This window comes from Hylobates moloch, unplaced genomic scaffold (genome assembly GCF_009828535.3).
Source record: "Hylobates moloch isolate HMO894 unplaced genomic scaffold, HMol_V3 SCAFFOLD_6, whole genome shotgun sequence".
In the NCBI taxonomy this organism is placed as follows: Eukaryota; Metazoa; Chordata; class Mammalia; order Primates; family Hylobatidae; genus Hylobates; species Hylobates moloch.
Genome location: NW_026652281.1, coordinates 1,237,678 through 1,261,700, shown reverse-complemented (window position 1 = coordinate 1,261,700; position 24,023 = coordinate 1,237,678). Strand labels below are relative to the sequence as shown.

General features: G+C 59.7%; 1 protein-coding gene across 4 annotated transcripts in view; it reads right to left on the bottom strand.

The window, feature by feature from the left end:
- The window catches only part of GALNS (galactosamine (N-acetyl)-6-sulfatase), a 40,717-nt gene that overhangs the window by 10,591 nt on the left and 6,103 nt on the right, over positions 1–24,023 (bottom strand). For 3 of the 4 annotated variants that reach the window (XM_032156190.2, XM_058440361.1, XM_032156189.2), the window contains exons 2-10: positions 16,359–16,482; positions 15,550–15,624; positions 14,515–14,617; positions 11,242–11,385; positions 9,845–9,911; positions 9,513–9,637; positions 8,997–9,136; positions 6,241–6,344; positions 1,403–1,539 (exon numbers count right to left, since the gene is read on the bottom strand). In XM_032156190.2, coding sequence (XP_032012081.1) covers positions 1,403–1,539; positions 6,241–6,344; positions 8,997–9,136; positions 9,513–9,637; positions 9,845–9,911; positions 11,242–11,385; positions 14,515–14,617; positions 15,550–15,624; positions 16,359–16,482 — 1,019 coding nt within the window. The remainder of the gene's footprint in view (positions 1–1,402; positions 1,540–6,240; positions 6,345–8,996; positions 9,137–9,512; positions 9,638–9,844; positions 9,912–11,241; positions 11,386–14,514; positions 14,618–15,549; positions 15,625–16,358; positions 16,483–24,023) is intronic. The other variant, XM_032156191.2, reaches the window with a different exon arrangement.

The following is a 24,023-nucleotide window of genomic DNA, read 5'->3' as shown; positions in this document are numbered from 1 at the left end:
GGACACCCTGGCTCCACCTGGGGGCTCTGGGCTGCGTCTGTCATCAGTGGCTCATGCCTCCACCTGAGGTCTTGGTTGATACTTTACAAAGATGATCGAAAAGTAAAAAGGCCCCACAAGGTGGCGGGGCTGGGGCTCCTGGGCGGCCGGGGTGGGGTTCCTGGGCAGCCGGGGCTGGGGTGCCTAGGTGTCTGGGCGGCCAGGGCTGGGGTTCCTGGGCAGCCGGGGCTGCGGTGCCTGGGTGTCTGGGGCTGGGGTTCCTGGGCAGCTGGGGCTGGGGTGCCTGGGCGGCCGGGGCTGGGGTTCCTGGGCAGCTGGGGCTGGGGTGCCTGGGTGGCCGGGGCTGGGGTTCCTGGGTGGCCGGGGCTGGGGTTCCTGGGCAGCTGGAGCTGGGGTGCCTGGGTGTCTGGGGCTGGGGTTCCTGGGTGGCCGGGGCTGGGGTGCCTGGGGCTGGGGCTCCTGGGCAGCCAGGGCTGGGGTGCCTGGGTATCTGGGCGGCCGGGGCTGGGGTGCCTGGGCGTCTGCGGTGCTTGGGCAGCTGGGGCTGGGGTGCCTGGGTATCTGGGCGGCTGGGGCTGGGGTGCCTGGGTGTCTGGGCGGCCAGGGCTGGGGTTCCTGGGCAGCTGTGGCTGGGGTGCCTGGGTGTCTGGGCGGCCGGGGCTGGGGTGCCTGGGTATCTGGGCGGCCGGGGCTGGGGTGCCTGGGCGTCCCCTCATTGCTGGTCCTTGGCGAGGCTGGGCCAGGCCCTGGGGAGGGTGGGCAGAGAAGAGGATAAGCAGGTGGCACGGGGTCTCTGGACCATAATGGGCCTGCGAGGCAGGAACGCGGAGTGGGGGACGCAGCTGGGCACTGTCTCTCCCCAGTGTGACCAACCACTTGTGCCAGCTCTTGAGAGGGGAGAAGTGAGCAAAACCCCCCTCTACCCGGCCCCAGAAAGCCGGAGGCAGCAGCTTTGGACACCAAGGATTTGGACAGAAGATAAGAGCCGGGCCATGGACCTGGCAGAGCAACGACTTGGATAGAAGGAAGAAGGAAGCTACAGGAAGCCATGAGGCACCGAAAACCAGGCAGGGCAGGGAACAGGGGTGGGGCGGGCAGGGGCGACGTGTGCCTGGATACAGGCAGGGATGAGGCCCCTCTCCTGGCCTTGCCCTCCCTCCTAAGGCTTTCCTGAGAGCCAGGGCCTTGCTGTGCTTGGACCCTCCCAGGATGGCCCCCGCCCCACAGGCAGGTCCCCACGTCCTCTCGTCACAGGCACCCCCGCCTCCTTCTGCCCTGGGCACAAGCACGCCTGTGTCCAGAATGAGGAGGGCAGCTGGGCCTGGGGGTTGCACCTGATCAGCAGCTCTGGGCTTCACCACTTGTATCAGGGGGGAGGGGCTGGGGCAGGTCTAGCACCAACCTGTCCATCAGCTGGCCCTGCAGGAGGGTGGGAAGGAGGCTGAGGCCATCAATGGCCCTGTCGCTCGGCGGTGTCAAGCCCGCAAGGGCCAAGCTGGTGGTGAAGAGGTCCATGATGCTGCCCAGCTGGTGGCTCACCTGAAACACACAGCAGCAACATGGTCAGGGCACTCTGCACCGACCCGAAGGGGCTGGGGGCCAATCCCTGGGGGTGCATGAGCCCCGCTGCCCAGCTGGGTCTACAGATATGCACAGATGCTCACAGGCCCACAGCAGAGACTGGGCGGGGTCACAAGGCGTGTGAGAGGCAGAGGGGCCTCAAACCAGGCCCAAAAGACCCCAGAGCCAGTCCACGCCCTCATTCCCTGGCACCCTTCTCTGCCCCTGTGGATCAGATGAAAGGAGAATTACAGCTCTCCCAGGGAGACGCCAGGAGGTCCCACCTCTCCAGGCCCACCTGTCTGGAGAGGATCAGCCTTGCTCTAACACTGAATGCCCTAAGGCCACTGTGAGCCCTGCCCCTTAAGTCAGAGGAGCAGGTGGAGAAAAACCAGATGTGGAGGGGCAGCTGAGGCTGGACAGGAGCAACTCCGAGCGGCTGGGGTGGGGACAGCTCCTGACACGCCCAGGGAGCTCCAGGACAGGCAGGAGGCTGTCTTTCCCACTGCACCCCGACCTCCGGAGGGCATGGGCACTGTTGACCAGCCATGACCAGAGCGTGCCATCTGGCTCCCTTCACTGGCCCTGTCTGATTTATTTTTTATTTTTTTTTGGGACGGAGTTTTGCTCTTGTCACCCAGGCTGGAGTGTAGTGGCGCGATCTCAGCTCACCGCAACCTCCGCCTCCCAGGTTCAAGCGATTCTCCTGACTCAGCCTCCCGAGTAGCTGGGATTACAGGCATGTGTCACTACGCCCGGCTAATTTTGTACTTTTAGTAGAGACGGGGCTTCTCCATGTTGGTCAGGCTGGTCTCGAACTCCCAACCTCAGGTGATCCGCCCGCCTCAGCCTCCCAAAGTGCTGGGATTATAGGCATGGGCCACCGGGTACAGTGCTTCTTAACTGCTTCTTCTGTCTGCTTCTTAACTCGGGGGCTCCGGGCTTGGGTCACTCGGCGGGGAGACTGCGGAGGGGGTGGAGACACAGCCCTGCCTGGCAAGCACAGCCCCTGGGGCAGCTGGGCAGGGACCACCATCCGCTGCCAGGCCCTGGAGCTCCCACCCAGTGCCGACAGCCCTCCCCACGGTCCAGGGGCACCCTCGCCGCCTGCAGTCAGCTCCTCGCTAGGGCAGAAGGCGATCGCCAGCTTCTCCAACCGAGGAGCCCTGGCCTCACAGGGACACTCACAGAGCTGCAGCTGCTCATGGGATCTGGGGTCTGCAGCACCCAGTGTGGGGCGGGAATGCAAAGGTCAGCGTTTGCTGGGAAAGTTCGGGAAGCTTTGCAGAGGGTGAGAAGCTTCCCCAGATCTGGTCAGCAGTGTCTGTGCGACTGCTTCCCATCCTTCCCGTGTCTTTTAAAGGACAGAATAAAAGAAAGAAATCCAGGGCCGGGCGCGGTGACTCACGCTTGTAATCTCAGCACTTTGGGAGGCCGAGGTGGGTGGATCATGAGGTCAGGAGATCGAGACCACGGTGAAACCCCGTCTCTACTAAAAATACAAAAAAAATTAGCTGTAGTCCAGTATCGGGTGAGGCAGAGAATGGGAGGCGGACTTGCAGGGCAGTTGACCGAGGTTCCGCCTGCACTTGGTGACGGTGAGATCAGTCTCAAAAAAAAAAAAAAAAAGAAAGAAATCCAGACGCTTTTGTCATCTGAAAAAAATGAGGAAATGTTGTGGTGGGGGGGGGGGTGGATTGTGTCGGTCAACTCCCACCGGCAGGGTCCTCGTGAGTGCAGCGATGCCTTCCAGAAACGTCCAGAAACGCAGTGGGCAGCGCGGCCGTGGGAGAAGTCGCTGAAGCCGTTATCAGCCCTTTCGAGACCTCACTCGGAATCCAGGGCTGCAGTGACTAAAGCCTCCCCTGCCCAGAGGGGAACCGTGGGGACAAACGTCAGGTGCTTTGACTAAAACCCTGTCGTGCTGCCGCGGTGCACAGGCCTGATGCCGTCGAATTCAATTTCAGTTTGTGGCCCACGGGAAACGGCAGCTCGGTGGCTCTGGGGAGGGGTCTCCCTTCCTCAGGGAGCGAGGCAGGTGGGAAGGTTCCCAAACGCTGAAGTTGGCATTTTTCTCAGCTGGAGCCTTTCCATGGGCAGGTGGGTGGGGAGGTCTGTGGGGTACAGACATCCCTGAACCAACCGGGCATGGAGCCAGGCGGGGCTGGGGCAGCTCCCCTCACCTTCCCCAGGCTGCTGCTGAGCACAGCCACGGGCGGCTCCCAGCCTAGGGGGCAGAGCCCCAGCCCTGTCCTGGCCTGGTGGGCACCCGCTGCAGTGGGGAACCTCACATCTCCCAGACCTACGCGGGTTCCGGGTCTCATGCCAGCGTCTTCCAGACCTACGCGGGTCCCGGGTCTCATGCCAGCGTCTCCCAGACCTACGCGGGTCCCGGGTCTCATGCCATCGTCTCCCAGACCTACGCGGGTCCTGAGTCTCAGGCCAATGTCACAGCGTTCACTGAATGACCACCGACCACTCCCTGCAGGTGCCCCCACACAAGAGACCAAATGGCCCATCCCTACCCTCAGGGGGACGGCGCTCAGGAGAGTGGAGGGGGTGGCACAGCTGCAGCCTGTCCTAGGGGCACCCCACACCACACAGGAGGCTGTGCCTCCACCCATGCTTCTCCTGCACAATAAGGCGGTCACTCTCACGGCCACTCTGCCCTTCACACGGAGCCGCAGCTGCCTGTTCAGTGAACCATGGGGGTCCTTCCACCTTCAGGGTACTGGGAACTTGGGGTGGCCCAGGAGTCCCATGTCAGACAAAGGTTGCCCTGGGCAGAGGGTCTGAGGGAGGCCCAGACAGCTGTAGAGAACAGGTGCCCTTGGGAGGTGCCACCCCCAGTCCCACTGGCTGCTGGGGACACAGGGGACTGCCCAGGCATGGTGGGCAGGACTGCAGGCTCCACAGCCAGGCGCCTGCTCCCACCTCTGCCCCCTAGTAATGGGGGGGCCCTGACAAACGACTTCCTCTCTGGCCTCAGTTTCCTGATGTGTAGAATGAGTGGGGAAGAGGAGGATCTGGCAGAACAGCAGCCAATCCCCGGGCCTGCAGAAGCGCAACCAGGCCAGGCAGTTGAGGTGGCAGACACAACGCAGGCCGCTCATCAGCGGGGCTCGAAACAGGAAGGCCAACCTGGGCGAGCAGGGGGTGGGGTAGGACACAGCCACAGGGTCCTCAAAAGTGGAAGAGGGGCTGGGTGCAGTGGCTCACACCTGTAATCCCAGGACTTTGGGAGGCCGAGGCGGGCAGATCACGAGGTCAGGAGATCGAGACCATACTGGCCAACACAGTGAAACTCCATCTCTACTAAAAGTACAAAAATTAGCCGGGCTGGGCAGAGCGTGCCTGTAGTCCCAGCTACTCGGGAGGCTGAAGTAGGAGAATCACTTGAATCTGGGAGGTAGAAGTTGCAGTGAGCCGAGATTGCACTACTGCACTCCAGCCTGGGCAACAGAGTGAGACTCCATCTCAAAAAAAAAAAAAAAAAGGTGGAACAGGAAGGCCAGGGACAGATGCCTGCGTGCTGCTGGCTTTGATGGTGGAGGGGCCAGGAGCTCAGGAATGGGGTGGCTGCTAGGATTTGGAAAAGGCAGGGAATAGAATATCTCCTGGAGCCTCAGGAAGGAGCTGGCCCCACGCACGTCTTCACTCAGCCCCATGAGCCCCGTGTTGACTCTGGCTGTCGTCATGTGTGATGTTCCAGCTGCCACTGGGAGCACCCCCATCCTTGTGGGGCCACTTGAAGGGGATGGCTGCCTCTGCAGGCCATCGGGAGGGCAAAAGACTGACTAAGAAACAGTGAAGAAACAGCTCTCGTTGACAACCACCAGACTCAGTCCCCGTGTTGATGGCATGTCTGGCTCAAGTGCCCGTTACAGAAGACCACACGGTGTGATCCTCAGCCGAGGGGCAGCTTCCTGGGTGGGGGAGATGCAGTGACAGCATGAAGGTGGTCAGGCTGGGATGGCAGGACGCACCCTCGCCCAGCCAGGGCCCAGGCCACCACCGAGGTCTGCACCCCACGCAGCAGACACCAACGGTCCTGTGTCGTGCTGCTGCTGTTCTCTGAGTGCCCTTAGGACACTGGCCTGAGATGTACTTTGGGGAAAAGAAGACCGATTCTGTAGTAGACAGACGGGTTTTTAAACACTCAGCCTGCTCTATGCCCCTTCTAGAAGCTCATGATGCCCATCAGCATGCTAAAGGCACTGACAAGTCCTGCAGGGAAGAAACCTGTTTAGCTCCATTTAACTCAGGACTACTGCGGTGACTGGACCACGGACGTCACCTTCCCACACAGTCATTACCAGCGCCCATGTGACACATGGCAGGGATACATGGCTCCAGTACCCAAAGAGAGACTTCCTGCTCGTCTGACCGAGCACAGCAAGCCCTACGCACCCTGAGAGGGACCGAGAGGGACCTGGTTCCGAGGAGAGTGCTGAGGCTGAGCACAGGGTGCGTGGGGAGGAGAGTGCTGAGGCTGCGCACAGGGTGCGTGGGGAGGAGAGTGCTGAGGCTGCGCACAGGGAGGAGAGTGCTGAGGCTGCGCACAGGGAGGAGAGTGCTGAGGCTGCGCACAGGGTGCGTGGGGGTGGTGGCCAGTGAGGGGCGCACATACCCTGGGATGGCTGTAGGCCTGGACCTGTTGCCCGGCAGACGCTGACTCACCTGGCCTGCGGCGATGTGCCCCGGCCACCATGCGAGGGCAGGCTCCCTCATCCCTCCTTCAAACGTGGTTTGCTTCCCACACAGAAAGGGGCCGTTGCTGCCACCTGGGAGAGAGGGGCTCCACGTCAGGCCACTGGGACCCAATGTCCCCCGACCCTCCCCCTCCCTCCCCACTGAGTCACTGAGACCGGTCATGGGGACAAAGGGCCCAGCCAAGGCACTGTGGCTGGAGTGCAAGATCCCAGCATCAGGATGGCTCTCCAGGGGCTCATCTGAGGTGCCATGGCTGCAAAGTCTCCTGGAGAAAGTGGGGACATCACGCCCACTGAGGAAACGGAAATGCAGCCATGTGGTGTCAGCAAGACTCAGAAACGTCCCCTCCCGCATTAGAGGCCCCGGGCACCAGGTGCGCGGCTGCGGGCTGCTGCTTCCCGAACGAACGTGAATGTTCACAAGCCTCCCGGTGTTTGGGGTACTTAAAATGCAGCCAACTTCTGGCCCCCCCATGGTTCTGACTCAATCACAGTGGGGTGCAGGAATCTGTGTTTCTGACAAGCCCCCAAGACCGGGTTTTGATCTCTGAACCATCACTTGTGGGAAGTGGTCACGGGGCAAAGGCCAGCTCAGGTGACTACACCATCCCCAGCTCACTCCCAGACATGGAGGAAGGGGGTGGGGGGCCCACATCAGGGACAAAAGCCATCCCTGCTACTGTAGCCTGAGCCACCTGAGGCTCTCTCAGCTTCCGGTCCCCTGAAAAAAAGGGAAAAAGGAAACGAAGGGGCCAGCTGCGGTGGCTCCTACCTGTCATCCCAGTACCTTGGGAGGTGGAAGCAGGGGGATTGCTTGAACTCGGGAGTTCAAGACTAGCCTAGACTGGTTTCTACCAAAGAGAGACCATGGTTATACCCCATCTCTATTGTCTACAAAATACAAAAATTAGCTGGGTGTGGTGGACGCGAAGTCACCGCAGCTCCCTCCTGCGCTGCTATCCAAACCCCCCCGAGCGGCAGCATGGGGAAGCCTCTGAACAGAACCTCGCAGGCAGCTCTGCTCACAGAGTCCCTCACGGGCGAACACACCAACACCTGGAACCTGGCCTGTCTCAGGGAGGGCTCTGCTCACAGCGGCAGAGCCACAGAACCTGTGAAGGGACAAAGGACACTGAGCTGGGGACAGTGGCCACTTCTCGGGGACACTCAGGGCTCACAGGAGGCCGTGCTATGCTTCTTCCTTCTTCTCTCCCTCCCTCCCTCCTTTCCTTCTCTCGCTCTCTCCCCTCCCGTTTTTTTTTTTTTTTTTTGAGATGGAGTCTCGCTCTGTCGTCTAGGCTAGAGTGCAGTGGCATGATCTCGGCTCACTGCGAGCTCCGCCTCCTGGGTTCTTGCCATTCTCCTGTCTCAGCCTCCCGAGTAGATGGGACTACAGGCACCCGCCACCATGCCCGGGTATTTTTTTTGTATTTTAGTAAAGACGGGGTTTCACCGTGTTAGCCAGGCTAGTCTCAATCTCCTGCCCTTGTGATCCACCCGCCTCACCCTCCCAAAGTGCTGGGATTACAGGTGTGAGCCACTGTGCCTGGCCCCTCCCTGGCTTTCTTTCTCTGGGATGTTCTGTTTCTAGTCTTGTGCTGGGTGCTGGGTGTGTGGGTTCTCGTCTTCTTACAAATAGGTAAATATGCCATTTGTTTGTATGAAACATTCCATCATCTAGACATAAAGACTCAGGTCGCTGGGGCCCTCGCCACTGCTGGCTGGTGGTTGTGGGTGCTGGTGTCGAGGTGGGCCCCCCAGGCTCCCCATGGGGAATGGCGGCCAACATCACCCTCTCCCTGCCCAGCACCCTCCCCCACGCCCAGCACCCTCCCTCCTAGGAGATGCCTGTAACCCTCCACACGTGGGTCTGTGGGGGGCCTCGACTCGTGGGTCTGACTCCAGTGGGCGGGAGATGGAGCTGTCCGGAGGGCCTGCACGAGAGCCAGGCTCACCCAGGGGAGCCATATGGTGGGACGTGGCATGAGGGTGCCTATGCTTCTGTTTTGGCTTTCAGCTGTGCTGGTTTCTATCACTTGAAACTCTGAAGCCCCCTCTCCCCATAGCACACTGGGCTGCCGGGCCCCCCCACGTGGTCTTGGAAGAGGCTACAGGGCCCCCCCTGCGTGGTCTGGGACGAGGCTGCAGGGCCCAAGCGTGGTCTGGGAAGAGGCGGATTCAGGTTTGTTGGCACTGGGGACGGGTCAGGCATTCATTATTGCCGAGCAGGGGAAAGGCTGAAGCTCCATCCTGGAACCACTTGACAGGGCTGTGGTGGGGGCAGGAGCCCATCCTCACGGAGGCGGCCCGGCCCCTGGGTGACCAGGTTCAGGCCACACTCACAGGGCTGCCTGGGGTCTTGGGTGCCGGCCCCCACCTCAGCAGGGACACCCCGCTCCACCGGCCCTGCTGTTTCCATGCGGCCTCCAAAGCCTCCGGCCTCCGGGGTCAGTCACCCTTCGGGAGGCGTCAGCCTCTTCCAAGAGAAACCCTCTCCCTTGTGTCACCTCCTCCCCACCCCCAAGTTCAAGGTCACTCCTGCTTCCAGATTAGTCCTGGGCCAGAAGGGCCTTGCTCAAGGCTCAGTGACATCTGCTCCTCCCACTGCGCCCAGAGGGACCCTTCATGCTCTGCCCACCACAGATCCTGTGGGCACAGCCAGTCCCGGCGCTCTTCGCCGACATGCTGGCCATGCGGAAACCGTGAGAAGTGGTGAACACTCACCTTGTTCGGGGGCGGAAATGAGGGCAGCGCCGTTGTCCGATGTGAAGAAGACGAAGGTGTTGTCCGCGATGTGCAAGTTGTGGAGGAGCTCCAGCATCTTCCCAATGCTGTCATCAATCTCCCGGACGGCGTCTCCATACCTGGAGAATGGTGACAAAAGGCATCTCCATACCCAGAGGACGGTGACAAACGGATAAGCCAGCCAACGGCATACTGTGATTCATGGAGTACATTAAATCGTAACTTCACAGACGACAGTGAAACTGGCCGGCCTCTTCCCGGAAGAGGAATGGTTTCAGTTCAAGTTCACGTGGCTCATGAAGGACAGAGCCAGCACCCTCACTGCAGCCCTCCTCTGCCGATCCCAGGCCAGCGGACAGCTTCAAAGGGGTGGGGTTGCTCTGACCTTTCCATAATGGGCACTAAATGCCACGGTACTGAGTGCTCCAACTCAGGAGTCATCAAGCACAGCTGGGGCCTCCAGTGCAGTCTGTGCTCCTTGGAGCCAGGACTCACCGCCCTCGCTGACTGGTGCCCAAGAAGGGTTTGGAGGCATAGACGGGTGCGTGCGTGGCGTCAACAGCCCAGTAGAGGAAGAAGGGGTGGCGCCGCGCCTGTCTCTTAATGAAGTCCAGGGCTTCCTATGGAGAGAGCCACACCATCGTCCTCCAGCCTCAGGCCGACCTCCCCACGCCTCCCACAGGGCAAGGTTGATGTGGTCCCCGTCCCCACGCATCCCACAGGGCGAGGTTGGTGCGGTCCCGTCCCCACACGTCCCACGGGACGAGGTCGGTGCTATCCCCGTCCCCAAGCGTCCCACGGGACAAGGTTGGTGCAGTCCCCGTCACCTGCAGGTAGATCTGGGTGAGGTTGGCTTCCCCTGTCTTCAGATTAATAGGAAATTCTTCGTAATATCTGAAAAGAACACAGATCCAGACAGACGTCAGAATTTAGGCCAAGAAAGTCCCCTTCTCCCTGACTTCATCAGCAAAGCCATGGGCTTCATTTAAAAGAAGGCTGGGGCTGGGCGTCATGGCTCACGCCTGTAATCCCAGCATTTTGGGAGGCCGAGGAAGGTGGATCATGAGGTCAGGAATTTGAGACCAGCCTGGCCAACATGGTGAAACTCTGTCTCTACTAAAAATACAAAAATTAGCTGGGCGTGGTGGCGTGCACCTGTAATCCCAGCTACTTGGGAGGCTGAGGCAGGAGAATTGCTTGAACCCAGGAGGCGGAGGTTGCAGTCAGCCGAGATTGTGCCATTGTACTCCAGCCTGGGCGACAGAGCAAGATCCTGTCTCAAGGAAAAAAAAAAAAGGAAGCCTGGAAATGAAACGTCCACTCAGGGAACAGACCAAGCTGGACGCGTCCCTGGCTCCCCCAGGGAACGGTGTTGCATCTGATGACCTGGCTGAGGCCGGTGCTGTAATAACCTGCCATGTGGGAAGATGGGGGAATGGGGCCGAGGGCACGACACCAAGGTGAAGGCAGTGAGGCGGCTGTGGTCCCTTGGCTGGGGCTGGGAAGCCACCGCTCAGGCCATGGGGCTCGTTCTGAAGCAGCTGCAGTGCTGGCTGTCCCAGCCTGCGACTACTGCCAACCACAGAACTGCACACATCAAACGGGGGCTGCGCGGTGCGACTCCCGCACCTCCACGGAGCTCTATCTAGAAAGGCAGCAAGCTGGTGCCGCTTCTGGTCACTGTCACGTAACGAATGAGCACTTCCGCCAAGAAGAGTCAAGTTAAGCAAAATAAAATTCACAAAAGATGAGGGTCCCTGAGGCGGCGCTGCCCCCACGCCCAGCACCGGGACGGCTCCGTCTGGACAGCGGCGTTTGCTCCTGGTGTGCCTCCCGGTGGGGGTTTCATCCCACCTCCTGTGCTGCCCATGTCCCTGGACGTCTGGAGCACAGCCACCCTCCCCACTCGCAGGCCGCACGGGCAGTGCCCTGACAGCCAGGGCAGCCTGTGTGGGCTCACTCTGCTGGGGCCTTCCTCTCAGGACAGCTAAAGGGATCTACGGCTCTGAAAAGGTGGGAAACCCCAGGCGCGAGTCTCATAGGCTCCGGGGCAAAACTTGGTGGGACAGAAGCCACCAAACCAAAGCCCTCGGTGCCCGGGGACCCAGGGACAGCCCAGCCTCCGTGAGTGGCGGCTTGAGGCCACCAGCGCTAGAGGCGGGGAGCAGGCACGCCGGGCACAGCAGTTCAGGACGTGGGAGGGGAAGGGGTGGGGCTCCATTACCTGCCAACCATCTCCCAGTCCCTGTACACAGGGATGTTGGGCCTGGCCTTGTTGTCATAAGGTCCAAAGTGGCAGTTGGGGGATCCAAACCACTCATCAAATCCGTGCTTCAGGGGGTGGAACTGGGGCCTGTGACCCAGATGCCTGGAAACGGGAACCCAGGACACTTCAGGGACCCCATGGGGACACTCTGAAGTTCTGAGCAGCAACAGATCCACCACCTTCACAAAATTCTTGGTAAGACGAGCACCCTCTAGCACTGAGTATGCGCTATGCCTGGGCACGGCAGGGACAAAAGACCAAGGCCTCACCCCATGGAGGGTGCTGGCACTGTCCGCCTACCCTGCAGAGCATCTGGGCACAACCGAGGGCGGCAGGCACGGTGGCGGCCGGGGTTCCCTGCACCGTGAAGGGCGGTGCGTCGTGAGGAGCCTCCCAGCCCCCTGGAACCCACCTGACGTGCCCCTCGTGGCCCCGGCTCCTTCCTTCCACTTTTTCTGAACTCCCAGGAAAGTTTCACGGGTTGCGTCTCGAACCCAAGTGTGTCTCCTCTGGGTTTTCCAGGACACAAAATATTTCCTGCCAGGTAATTACTGGGTCTCTACACACCGAGGCGCTCAGAGTCTCATCCTCCAGTTCAGGGCAATGGCCCCAGGATGACGACTGGGTGGAGCATTGTGTACCGTGCGGGAGCCCCGGGCCCTGCCAGCTGCGCCCACATCCCCAGGGCCCTGACAGAGGCAGGGACTGGAGTGACGACAAGAGAACGTGGCAGTGTGGCCACACTGGTGACCTCCACTGACCACTCTCCTGGGACCGGGGTTCACCTGCTGGGAATGGCCGTAGCCAGGCATCACACACCAGGCCTGTGGGAACCCCTCCAGACCCCGCCCCGCACTCCCCTTCTGACAATCCCCCGCAGACCTTGTGCTCCCACCCTCTGGTGGCACCTCATCTCTTGTCCTCCGGCCCACAGCAGCCCTGCATGCCACACCTCTGTGCTCACTCGCCCCGGCCCCCAGACCAGCTGTCCAGGTTTCCCTGCACGGCCTGTTCTATCCTAGAAGGAATCCAGCTTGCGGCTGCTTTTCAGAACGGGCTGCAGAAGAGGTGGTATGAGATGGCTTCTAGGCATGGCCGCGGGCGGGTCTCACGTCAGTCGCGTGTCGTCTGAGGAAAGTCTTCTGCAACGATGGCTTTGAAAGCAGCATCCCCGAGGCAGATTTCACCAAAGCAGATTTCTGCTGCCCCCCCTGGACATGGCCTCTGCACCCTGGACCTCCCGAGCTGCCTCTCCCGTCTCCTCTCTCAGGTAAGCACACCTGGACCTCTCTGTGACCTCAGAGCTTCCTTGACTGCCAACTCCGGGCTGTTTCCTTTGGGTCTTCAGCACTTGGGCCCATTGCTAGAGCACCCCGACATCCCTGAACACCCTGGCAGGTCACCGCCCGGCCACAGGGGACACTCGTGCGTCCACGTCCGCAGGTCGCCGCCCGGCCACAGGGGACACTCGTGCGTCCATGTCCGTAGGTCGCCGCCCGGCCACAGGGGACACTCGTGCGTCCATGTCCGCAGGTTGCCGCCCGGCCACAGAGGACACTCGTGTGTCCACGTCGGCAGCGCAAAGGACTTGCTCAGAGGAAGCACGTGGGCAGGATGCTACACAAATTTAAGCTGTCGGCTCAACGTGCTTGTCCCAAAGTAGCAGTGGGGCCTGGCACTCACCAGCAGGTGACCTGGAGCAGGGAGTGTCTGCGGCCCTCTGGGACTCAAGTCCCTGCCCTGCACACCCGTGTGGCTTCAGGCATATCAAGCAGCCTCTTTCTGAGTCCAGCTGAGGGGCCTCAGGGAAGTCTGAGTCACGGCTGACAACACCCCTACTGCCCTGAGAGGGGACCCTGCTGGGACGGGGACCCCCACCTGACTGAGCAGCTGCTGCAGGACCCAGCCTGGGCCATCCAGACACTGCAACATGTGCTGAGCCCGGGAGGAGCCTGGGGCGCTGAGGCCTGCCTGGCTCCTGCTCCCACTCCTCAGGGTCCCCTCTCTCCCGCCGACGGCTGCTCAGGAGCCTCGAGGCCTCTATGGACCCACTTCCTGTCTAGCTCTGGCCACCGGCACCAATGACCACGCATAGGAGGCCGCTGGGCCCAAGACAGAGCTGCCAGGCCAGGCGGAGAGCTCCAGTCACTGTGGGGCTTGTCACTTGGAGAGGCCACCGGCTCTTCCTTCTGTTGGCACAGCGCTGACGCGCTCCAGTGGCCCTCGGGGGCTGACTTCCACCATGGCCCCTGGCACTGGCTCAGGGACTATGCAGGCTGCATGGGGCCCGACCTCCCTGTGGTGAGGACTCCGCAGCTGCTGTGCCCATCAGCTCTGCCCTGTGCTTTCTGAGAGCTCAGCTCGGCAGGCTGCTTCCTCTCGTCTGAAGAGTGATGAAGTGCTCCCTAGGCAGCCTCTGGGTCCTCCTCATCCAGTGATCAAGCTCAGCAGATTCCCGGCTGCCATGACCATCTACATCCAAGGAGCATCCATCCGAAGGGGACCGGCAGGAGCCACAGGCAGCCGACCGGGGATCACAGAGGCTGGGAAAGCAGCGACGGCTTCCTGGAGGAGGAGGCATGCGGACCTGACAGGCGGGGAACGCTCCAACAGGTGGAGAGAAACGCGGGACAGGTGACTCCTACCCAACCCTCTAGGCTCACTCATGCGTCCCAGGGAGTAAAAGAAATGAAACATCCCGTGCGCCTGAAACTGCGGCCTGGGGGCTGTGTAGCACCCAAGCTCTCATCAGCTCAGGATTTCATCAACTACTGGGCTGCTCCTCTCCTTCCTGGTGGCTTCTTTCTGGTTTAGACCAGACCTTTCACCATCCAGCAGGCCCCTAGGGTGGACAGGCAGCTCCTCCACCATGGCTCCTGTGTGTAATGACGTGGCCCCTCCAAGGACGACGTGGCAGGAGGCAGCCAGGGGGCAGTGGTGGTGGCGGGTGCTGGGGACTGTGACTCGAGGGACGACGGTGACGGGCCTGAGAAGTCTGATGCTGCAGGATGCTCGCGGCCTTGCGACCAGCCTGGTGACCTGAGATCCTGCTGGCAAGGTCACACCGGCCTGCACAGGGACGCTGGAGACACCTGAACACACCCAGAATCAGCTTCTGTTTCCCACCCGAGATGCCCTCCTCGTTTGGGAACTTGTGGCCATGTCCCTTGCAACCAAGGCCAGGAAGTGGGTGGAGCAGGACGCCTGGGCAGGCGTGGCCGGGAGACTCACCACTTGCCGACGATCTTGCTGACGTAGCCGGCCTTCTTCAGAAGCTCCGGCAGCAGCTGCTCTGAGTCTGGGACGCCGCCCACGATCTCCTGCGGTGTGTAGGCTGGAAGAGCAGCGCTGGGTGACCCCGAGAAGACCCCGAGAAGCTGCCACCAACCCCATCCTAACAGGACACTGGGGGCTGCATCCACACATCCTAACAGGACACTGGACCCTCAGGGTTCAAAGGCTGTGCCTCGGGGCTGCGTCCACACATCCTAACAGGACACTGGGGGCTATGTCCACACATCCTAACAGGACACTGGACCCTTGGGGTCAAAGGCTGTGCCTGGGGGCTGCGTCCACACATCCTAACAGCACACTGGTCCCTTGGGGTCAAAGGCTGTGCCTGGGGGCTACACGTCCACAGGGCATGACACTTCCCAGGATTTTTCCAGGCACCCCTCAGAGCCAGTGCCATCACCAAAGGGCGGGGACGGGGCAGACTCCGTGCCCCCCAGCGCCTTCCTTGGGCCTCCTGCCCACCCTCAGGCCTCACCCTGCCTCGTCTCCAGGGGTCTCTGGAATATGCCACGTGACGCTGCATTGCCCCACCCCTCCTCCCCTGTCCTTCCCTTTCCTCAAACGCCACTGGAAATCCTCACTTCCCCTGTGAGATTCCCCTGGGAAGCCCATACAAACCTCTCGAGCACAGCGATTCCAGAACATTCCAGAATTGCCACTGACGCCACAGCCCCGGCCTCCCTGTGGGTGTGCAGCTCACCCGCCTGGGGAATGGGAGCTTCTGGGGTGCGGGTGCCAGCTCAGCTCCTTAGGCCAGACAGGGTGCCCTCTGCTCAGTCCCCACTGGGCTGGGGCAGGGAAGGAAGCCAGCTAGGGGGAGCCTGCATTTCCACCTAAGTCCCAGAGACCCAGGCACCACCAGTACACCACCTGCCACTTGCCACCCGAGTCCCAGAGACCCGGGTACCACCCGTACCCCGCCTGCCCAACCCTGCACCCCAAGGGTGTCCCTGGAGGTGGCAGGCAGCCTACCGTTTCTGGCGTGGGCGTTGGTGGTGTAGAAGCCATTGCGGATGGGCAGCCGTCCTGTGAGCAGTGCTGCCCTGGCTATGTGGAGGTGACAGAAACAGAAACTGGATGAGAAGGCTGAGGCTCAGACCCTGCGCGCCAACAAGAGCCCCACTGAGTAGACAGACGTGTGACAGATGAGGCACGCGCAGGGTTACAAGGGGCTGCCACGCCTGTCAATCCCCGTTAGCGTCTCCAACACCTGGCTGGGGCGCAGCACCCACTGCACTGAAAGACGCGTGGCCCTTGGGCCCTGCAGCTCAGCGTCGTCCCCAAGACCCTGCCTCCTCTCACAGGCTCCCGGGACACCCACTGGGCGTGCAGGTCCACATGCCCCCATCCTCGAGCACCGGCCCCGTGCCCTGCCTTCCCCTCTTCCTCACGATCAATGCCACGTTTCTGTCTCCAGCAGGAGAGACTCTCCCCAGGGAGGGAGGGAGTGGGACTCCTGCTTCCCAGGTACCCTGAGACGGAGCCACACTGCAGTGCCTCTCCCCAGGCGGCCACAGCATCCGACTCTGGGAAACAGAGAACAGCAGCCACCAACAATACCTCAACTTCAACCCTGAAAACCCAGCACGTGCCACACCCCACACAGCACGGAGCCGGGCTGGGACCTGATGAGAAAGGCCTAAGCCCACCTGCCACCCTCCCTGCAGTATTAGGAGTAGACAAGGTTGATGCGGCCGCCCAGAGTCAGGGCTGGAAGGACCCGGGAGGCCTCGGCCTGCTGTGCTCACCCCTTCCTGGGGTGGAAGGCCCCGCTGACTTACATGGCGAGCACAGAGGGTTGGCAGAATAGAAGTTTGGGAAAAGCATCCCTTCTGCAGCCATCCGGTCCAAATTGGGGGTCTCTCTGGAGGGCTCTCCATACACCCCAAGGTCACCCCATCCCATCTGCAGGGAAGAGCACAGGAAGGAGGAATGAGCGTCTTCTGCAGGTGCTTCTGGCTTGGGGGGCTGCCCCTGGTGCCAAGAGCGTGTCGGGGACCATGGGAGCGACCGCCACCCTGTGCCCTAGCCAGGGGCAGAGCTCAGCCAAACCCCAGCATCGCCTGCGTGCGTGCACAATGGGGCCGCCGCAAGGTCACCCCAACCCCAGCATCGCCTGCATGCGTGCACAATGGGGCCGCTCCACAGTCAACCCACGCTGGCTTTCGCCTCCACTTCTGCTTGGTCTTCATGTGGGGAATGCGTCTGTCTGCCTCCTCCCAGCCTGACACCAGCATCTGCATGCTCACAGGGAGCTGGCCTCTAAATACGTGCATCTATTTTCAACATAAATACACAGGCCCTCGTATGTCTGTACAAATCTAGATTTCAAAGTCGAGCAGTAACCGTCCCCCAGAAGCCTAGTTATCATGGGACCCTGCAGTTCCACGCTGCAATTCCACTCCTAGCAATACACCCAAGAGACTGAAACTTACACCCACACACAGACCTGCATACGAGCGCGTCCAGGGCAGTGCCACTCAGTGGCCAAAAGGCAGGAGCACCCCGAGCGCCCATCGGCGGAAGACAAAGTGCAGCCCGCGTGTACTACATGGGTGTGGCCACATTTGGAAGTAGGGTCTTTACAGATGTAGTGAGCTAAGATGAGGTCATGCTGGGCCAGGGTGGGCCCTCAATCCTATGACGGGGCCCTTAGAGATGCAGACGTGCGGTAGAGATGCCAGGTGAAGACCGAGGCTGAGACTGGAGTGGTGCAGCCACCAGCCAGGGGACAGCAAGGACCTTCCCAGAGAGCCTCAGAGGGAGGGGCCCGGCTGACACCTCAATTTTGCACTTCTGGCCTCCAGAATCTGGCAAGAATCCATTTCTGCTGTTTGAGGCCACCCGGCCTGTGGTAACGTGTTATGTCTCGGGAAACTCACGCACGTACCGCGGCACACTACCCAGCCATCAAAGGAAGGGCGCCCCACACCGTGCACGGCCCTGGAAAGCTTCACGTGAGGGAAGGAAGCAGACACAAGGGCCACACGGGCTGTGATTTGCTCTTTTTTTTTTTTTTTTTTTTAGACGGAGTCTCGCTCTGTCGCCCAGACTGGAGTGCAGTGGCGTGATTTCGGCTCACTGCAAGCTCCGCCTCCCGGGTTCACGCCATTCTCCTGCCTCAGCCTCCCGAGTAGCTGGGACTACAGGTGCCCCCCACCACGTCCGGCTAATTTTTTGTATTTTTAGTAGAGACGGGGTTTCACCGTGGTCTCGATCTCCTGACCTCGTCATCCGCCCGCCTCGGCCTCCCAAAGTGCTGGGATTACAAGTGTGAGCCACCGCGCCCGGCCAATTTTTTGTATTTTTAGTAGAGACGGGGTTTCACCGTGTTAGCCAGGATGGTCTCGATCTCCTGACCTCGTGATCCACCCGCCTCGGCCTCCCAAAGTGCTGGGATTACAGGCGTGAGCCACTGCGCCCGGTGATTTGCTCATTAAGCCTCCGGAACAGGCCGGTCCACAGAGGCAGGAGGTGGCTGAGTGGCTGCCGGGGCTGGGGGTGGGTGCTGGGGAGGGCCTGCTGATGAGTACAGGTTTCTTCTTGGGATGGAATGTTCGGAAGCAGGTAGAAGGGATGGAGGCACCACGCTGTGAATGTACTGAGTGCCTGAGTGCTGCACGTTAAGGTGGCTGTCATGGTCAATTTTACGTTCTGTGTATTTTATAATAAAAACCCCAAGCAAGAGGACGGGTGAGCACAGGGCAGGAAGCACGGAGGCCGGGGTGATGCCAGGTGTGATGGCGCCTGCACAGCAACTGCCCACCGCAAACTCTGGGGGTGAGTGGCGACGGCGGTGTTCACTGAAAAATTCTTCAAACTTCGCAGTGTGTTTTGTTGAAAAAAGTGCTTTTAAACAGGCAGTGGGCCAGGACTTTGCTCTAGAAGGAGAAGGGGAGGGCACCGCCTGGGGCTTTGGCTCTCCTCGGATCCTCCAGCCGTCTCCCTGAGCGCCCACCTCAGCAGGAGCCTGGTGGAAGCCAACACCCCAAGGCCCCTCCGCCCGGCCTGTCTTCCTTCCCTAAGGACATATTCTCTCCTGAGGTGCTCCAAGCACCAACCAAGACATCAGTGAAGTGACTGTGCCTGCCTGGGCCCCTGCCCTCTACAGGCCAGGTTCAGCAGCACAAACACACAACACCGGGGAAAGACACCGAAATCTAAACACAATGACCACGTTCACAGGCCCAGCTGAGTTCAACCACCACGTTCACAGGCCCAGCTGAATTCAACCACCACGTTCACAGGCCCAGCTGCATTCAACGCATGTTTATTTCTGAAACCAACTGGAATGCAAATACAGATATTTAGAGCTGGCATCAGCAAACGCATTATGTAAAGGGCCTCACAGCAAATCTTTTCAGCTTTGTGGGCCATATGGGGCTGTCACAGCCCCTCAGCCCTGCCACAGCCGGCATGCGAGCAGATGTGCACACTGTGTGCCAATAAAACTTTATCCATCAACATCTGAATTTCATATAATTTTTCATGTCACAAAATATTCTTTTGGTTTTTTTGAACAATTTAAAATTATAAAATCCATTCCTAGCTTATGGGTTTAAAAAACAGCAGGTGGTGGGCCAGGAGCAGTGGCTCACGCTTGTAATCCCAGCACTTTGGGAGGCCGAGGCGGGCAGATCACGAGGTCAGGAGATCGAGACCACGGTGAAACCCCGTCTCTGCTAAAAATACAAAAAAAAATTAGCTGGGCGTGGTGGCGGGCGCCTGTAGTCCCAGCTAGTCGGAGAGGCTGAGGCAGGAGAATGGTGTGAACCCGGGAGGCGGAGCTTTCAGTGAGCCGAGATCACGCCACCGCACTCCAGCCTGGGTGACAGAGCGAGACTCCATCTCAAAAAAAAAAAAAAAAGAAACAGGGTTGCCACAGATATGATTCAGTAAGATGAGGTCATTAACATGGGGGTGGACCCTCATCCCACACAACTGCAGTCCTTATAGGAGACAGGGTGAAGGCGGCTGTGCGGCGATGGGGTCAAAAGCGGGAGACACACAGCCATGGGCTCCAGACGGCTGGGGGCCCCCAGAAGCTGCAGGGGCAAGAGGCCCTTTGTGGTTCTCCAAGGGAGCGAGGTCCTGCCCACACCTTGATCTCAGACTTCCGGTCTCCAGACCGACAGAGAATGCATTTCTGTTTTTTGTTTTTTTTTTTTGGAGACGAAGTCTTGCTGTTGTCCGCCACGCTGGAGGGCAATGGCACGATCTCGGCTCACTGCAACCTTTGCCTCCTGGGTTCAAGTGATTCTCCTGCCTCAGCCTCCCGAGTAGCTGGGATTATAGGCGCCCTCCATCACACTCAGTTAATTTTTGTATTTTTAGTAGAGACGGGGTTTCGCCATGTTGGTCAGGCTGGTCTCGAACTCCTGACCTCCAGTGATCCGCCTGCCTCGGCCTCCCAAAGCGCTGGGATTACAGGTGTGAGTACCATGCCCGGCCGTGTTTCTGTTCTTTTAAGCTCCCACCCCTGTGTGTGGTCCCAGGAGGCTCCTGGGATGGGTGAGATGGGGGTGAGGCCAGGGGTTACTGAGAAGCCCACTTAGTGTGAAAAGACATTCACAACACCTGGTTGTGTGGACACCTGTGGACACACGTGGATGGCAGGGAGGGAAAACCTCTTAGTAAAGCAAGTATCTGCAGCCCAGCCACTTCTGGGAGCCAAAGCCTTCAGGAGGAACGCAAACAGCTCCACCTGCAGCTCTGAAGCGCACTAGAGACTACACTGATGGTTCTTTTTTTAAATCTCTAAAATACTTTTCTCTTTCGTTGACCAGCCTGGTCAACAAGGTGAGACCTCATCTCTATAAAAAATCAAAAAATTAGCCGGGCATGGTGGCACGCACCTGTAATCCCAGCTACTTGGGAGGCTGAGGCAGGAGAATCCCCTGAGCTCGGGAGGCAGAGGTTGCAGTGAGCTGAGATCGCGCCACTGCACTCAAGCCTAGGTGACAGAGAGAGAACCCTGTCCCAAAAAAATAAAAAACAAAAACCTGCCACTTTTCTCCAAATTCACCCCATCCAGCCTCCTCCTGCCACGAGTGGCCCCGGGACTCACCCACAGAGTAGGACTGCCACCTGCATGGACAGCAGGGCCCTCGAGGAGGGCTGTGCCTGGAGGCCAAGTGGGCCTCACTTGCCTATCGGGCCTTTGTAAAGTTTCCACCATTTCAAATGACCCCAAGACAGGCTCTATGGGCTCTGGTGCTCCAAGAGCCGGAGAGAGGCTCACTTTGGTGCCTCCACAGTTCACCACGACAGGAACCAGAGTCTGATTGCTGATTGTCTAAGGTTGATTTTTACCAAACAAAACAAAACATTAAAAGTGAACTCACTGGAAACTGGAGCCCTCACACGCCATGTAAAAACATGACACGCAGCACCTGGGGAGAGGTCTGGCGGCGCCACGCAGGGTGGCCACGCTGCCCGGCAATGCATCCCTGGTACACGCCCAGCAGAACTGAAAAGTGTGTCCACGCGGAAACCTATGCATGAACCAACACCCACAGTAGCTCGCTCCCCGGCAGCCGAGCTGGAAACACACGGATGCCCATCCATGCGCGGAAGCCTCAGCCACACGTGGTCCCTCCACACGGTGGACCATGACTCAGCCATGAAAAGCAATGGAGTCCTCACACAGGCTGTGTGTGTGAATCCTCACCCGTGTGAGGGGAAAAAAGGCACAAGGCCCACACGCCGTCAGATTCCATTCACCTGACACGTCAGAAAAGGCAGATCCTTAGAGACAGAAAGGGGAGAGGGACTGCCAGGGGCTCCGGGGACCACAAGCGAGTGACCCCCATCAGGGCTGGGGCTTCCTTCCGTGGTGACGAAGATGATGTGACAATGTGTGGTGGCAGGACGACTCTGAGAACACACTAAAAATGACCCGCACACTTCCACCAGTGAATTCCGTCTCAGCAAAGCGGCTATAAAAGATGGAAGGGCCAGGCGCGGTGGCTCACGCCTGTAATCCTAGCACTTTGGGAGGCTGAGGCGGGCGGATCACAAGGTCAGAAGATCGAGACCGTCCTGGCTAACACAGTGAAACCCCGTCTCTACTAAAAATACAAAAAATTAGCCGGGCGTGGTTGTAGGTGCCTGTGGTCCTAGCTACTCGGGAGGCTGAGGCAGGAGAATGGCCTGAACCTGGGAGGCGGAGCTTGCAGTGAGCCGAGATCGTGCCACTGCACTCCAGCCTGGGCGACAGAGTGAGACTCTGTCTCAAAAAAAAAAAAAAAACAAGAAGGATGCGCGGGCATCTTGGTTTTCTGCAGATGGACCAGGGGCTCCCGACACTCCTGGGTTGGGGCTGGTGGGCGTTTGACTCGCTGGGTCCTGGTAAGTCAAAGAACAAGAAGCCTCGGGGCCTGTGTGAAGTGACGGGCGTCTGAAAAGAGGGGAAGCCCTCAACGGGGTGGGCGTAGCAGCGTGCTGACTGGGTACGGCTGCTGGAGGGACGGGCGCTGGGCCCCGGGGACCATGGGAGGACAGTGGGCCGCTCTGGGGGCATGTGGGTGGCTGGACATCCAGGTCTGCATGGTCACACCTTGCTCTTTGTCTGGATGCAATGATCAATTTCTCCGGTGGACAGCAGGCTACATGGCCCCTGCCTGTAAGGCTCAGCTTGGCAGGGTGGCTGCTCCTCGCCTCAGCCCCTCCTGACGTGTGGAGTCCCAGAGCTGGGCCAGGTCTGGGCTTTTTCCTCTCAAAGGCCCTCCCCGTCTCATGGGACACAATTCTGTTTGGCCCTTTTAGCTTTGGGTCCCTTTTGAGATGGTTTATTTATTTTTTTGAGACAGGGTCTCACTCTGACAAAAAGGCTGAAGTACAGTGGCGTGATCTTGGCTCACTGCAACATCTGCCTTCTGGGCTAAGGTGATCTCCTCACCTCAGCCTCCTGAGTAGCTAGGACTACAGGCACACGCCACCATGCCCAGCTAACTTTTTTTTTTTTTTTTTGAGATGGAGTCTCACTCGGTCACCCAGTTTTGAGTGCAGTGGCGTGGTCTCGGCTCACTGCAACCTCTGACTCTTGAGTTCAAGCAATTCACCTGCCTCAGCCTCCCGAGTAGCTGGAATTATAGGTGCTCACCACCACGCTCACCTAATTTCTGTATTTTTTGTAGAGATGGGGTTTCACCATGTTGGCCAGGCTGGTCTTGAATTCCCGACCTCAGGTGATCCACCTGCCTTGGCCTCCCAAAGTGCTGGGATTACAGGTGTGAATCACCGTGTCTGGGCAATTTTTTTGTATTTTTGATAGAGATGGAGTTTTGCCACGTTGCCAAGGCTGGTCTTGAGTGAACTGAGCTCAAGCAGTCCACCCGCCTCCACCTCGCAAAGTGCTGAGATCCCGGGTGTGAGCCACCACGCCCAGCCCGGAGATGGTTTATTTTGAAGTCACTGAAATGGCTTTTCTGAGGACAATGGAGGCTGGAATGAAAGGAGGCACCTGGAGAGAGGTGTCTCCTGAACCTGATGAGGAAGAAAGGGACGTGGGAGGAGAGGGGGCAGGACGCCCGCAGAGCTGCTCATGGGCTGAGAAGAGAGCTTGGGCTCAGTGGCATCCAGTCACAGTGGGTGAATGCGCCCATGTCAGGGTGAGGTGCATCCCGCTGAGGCAGCAGAAACCTGCAATGCAGGCCGGGACGGCACAGCTCCCTGAGGCCAGCCTGAGGGGGACCGGCCACACACGCCCAAAGCTCCTTGCCCTCCACATATCCGCGTGCAGATTCATCCTCCCAGGTGGCTTCTGCACTTCCTGCTGTCTCCAGTCCAGGTGGGAGAGTACAGAATGGCAGGTGGGCCGGGGGCACAAGGCCTGGGATGGGAGGGAGCAGTATGTTTCGCCCGTTACACTGTCTGCCCACGCCCAGGGGGCTCTGCTGGGCTCCCTTCGGGCTGGGAGTGAGGCTGCACATCTGAATACTGGGTGCCATGTGCCCGACCCTCCCTGCAGGCTGCGTCCTGAGGCTTCCCAAGGCGGGTCCGGCCTCCCCAGAAGGTCGGCAGTCAGCAGAGCTGCGTCCGGGTCTGCTTGTGCTCACCTGGGTCATTCTCCTACCTGTTCCAGGCCACAAATAACATGAATGGATGCGGCAGAAAATGCTATAAAGGGAGTGGGCTCCACGCTCATCACTGACTCAGAAAATACTGCAGGGGAGGAGTCCCAGGGCTCGAGGGAGTAGGCTCCATGCTCACCACTGACTCAGAAAATCCTGCAGGGGAGCATTCTTGCTGGGAGGAGTCCCAGGTCTCAGCGACAGTCCCACTCACTGCCATGACTTACAACGGGGAGGGCATCAGCCAGGGGAGAAGGCGCGGACGGGGCCGGGGAGACCGGCCGCAGCGTGGAACCCTCCCCAGGCGGAGCCACACGGGACGTTCGGGCTGCAAGCACAGGTGCCGGATGCTGACGGGGAAGCTGTGCGAGA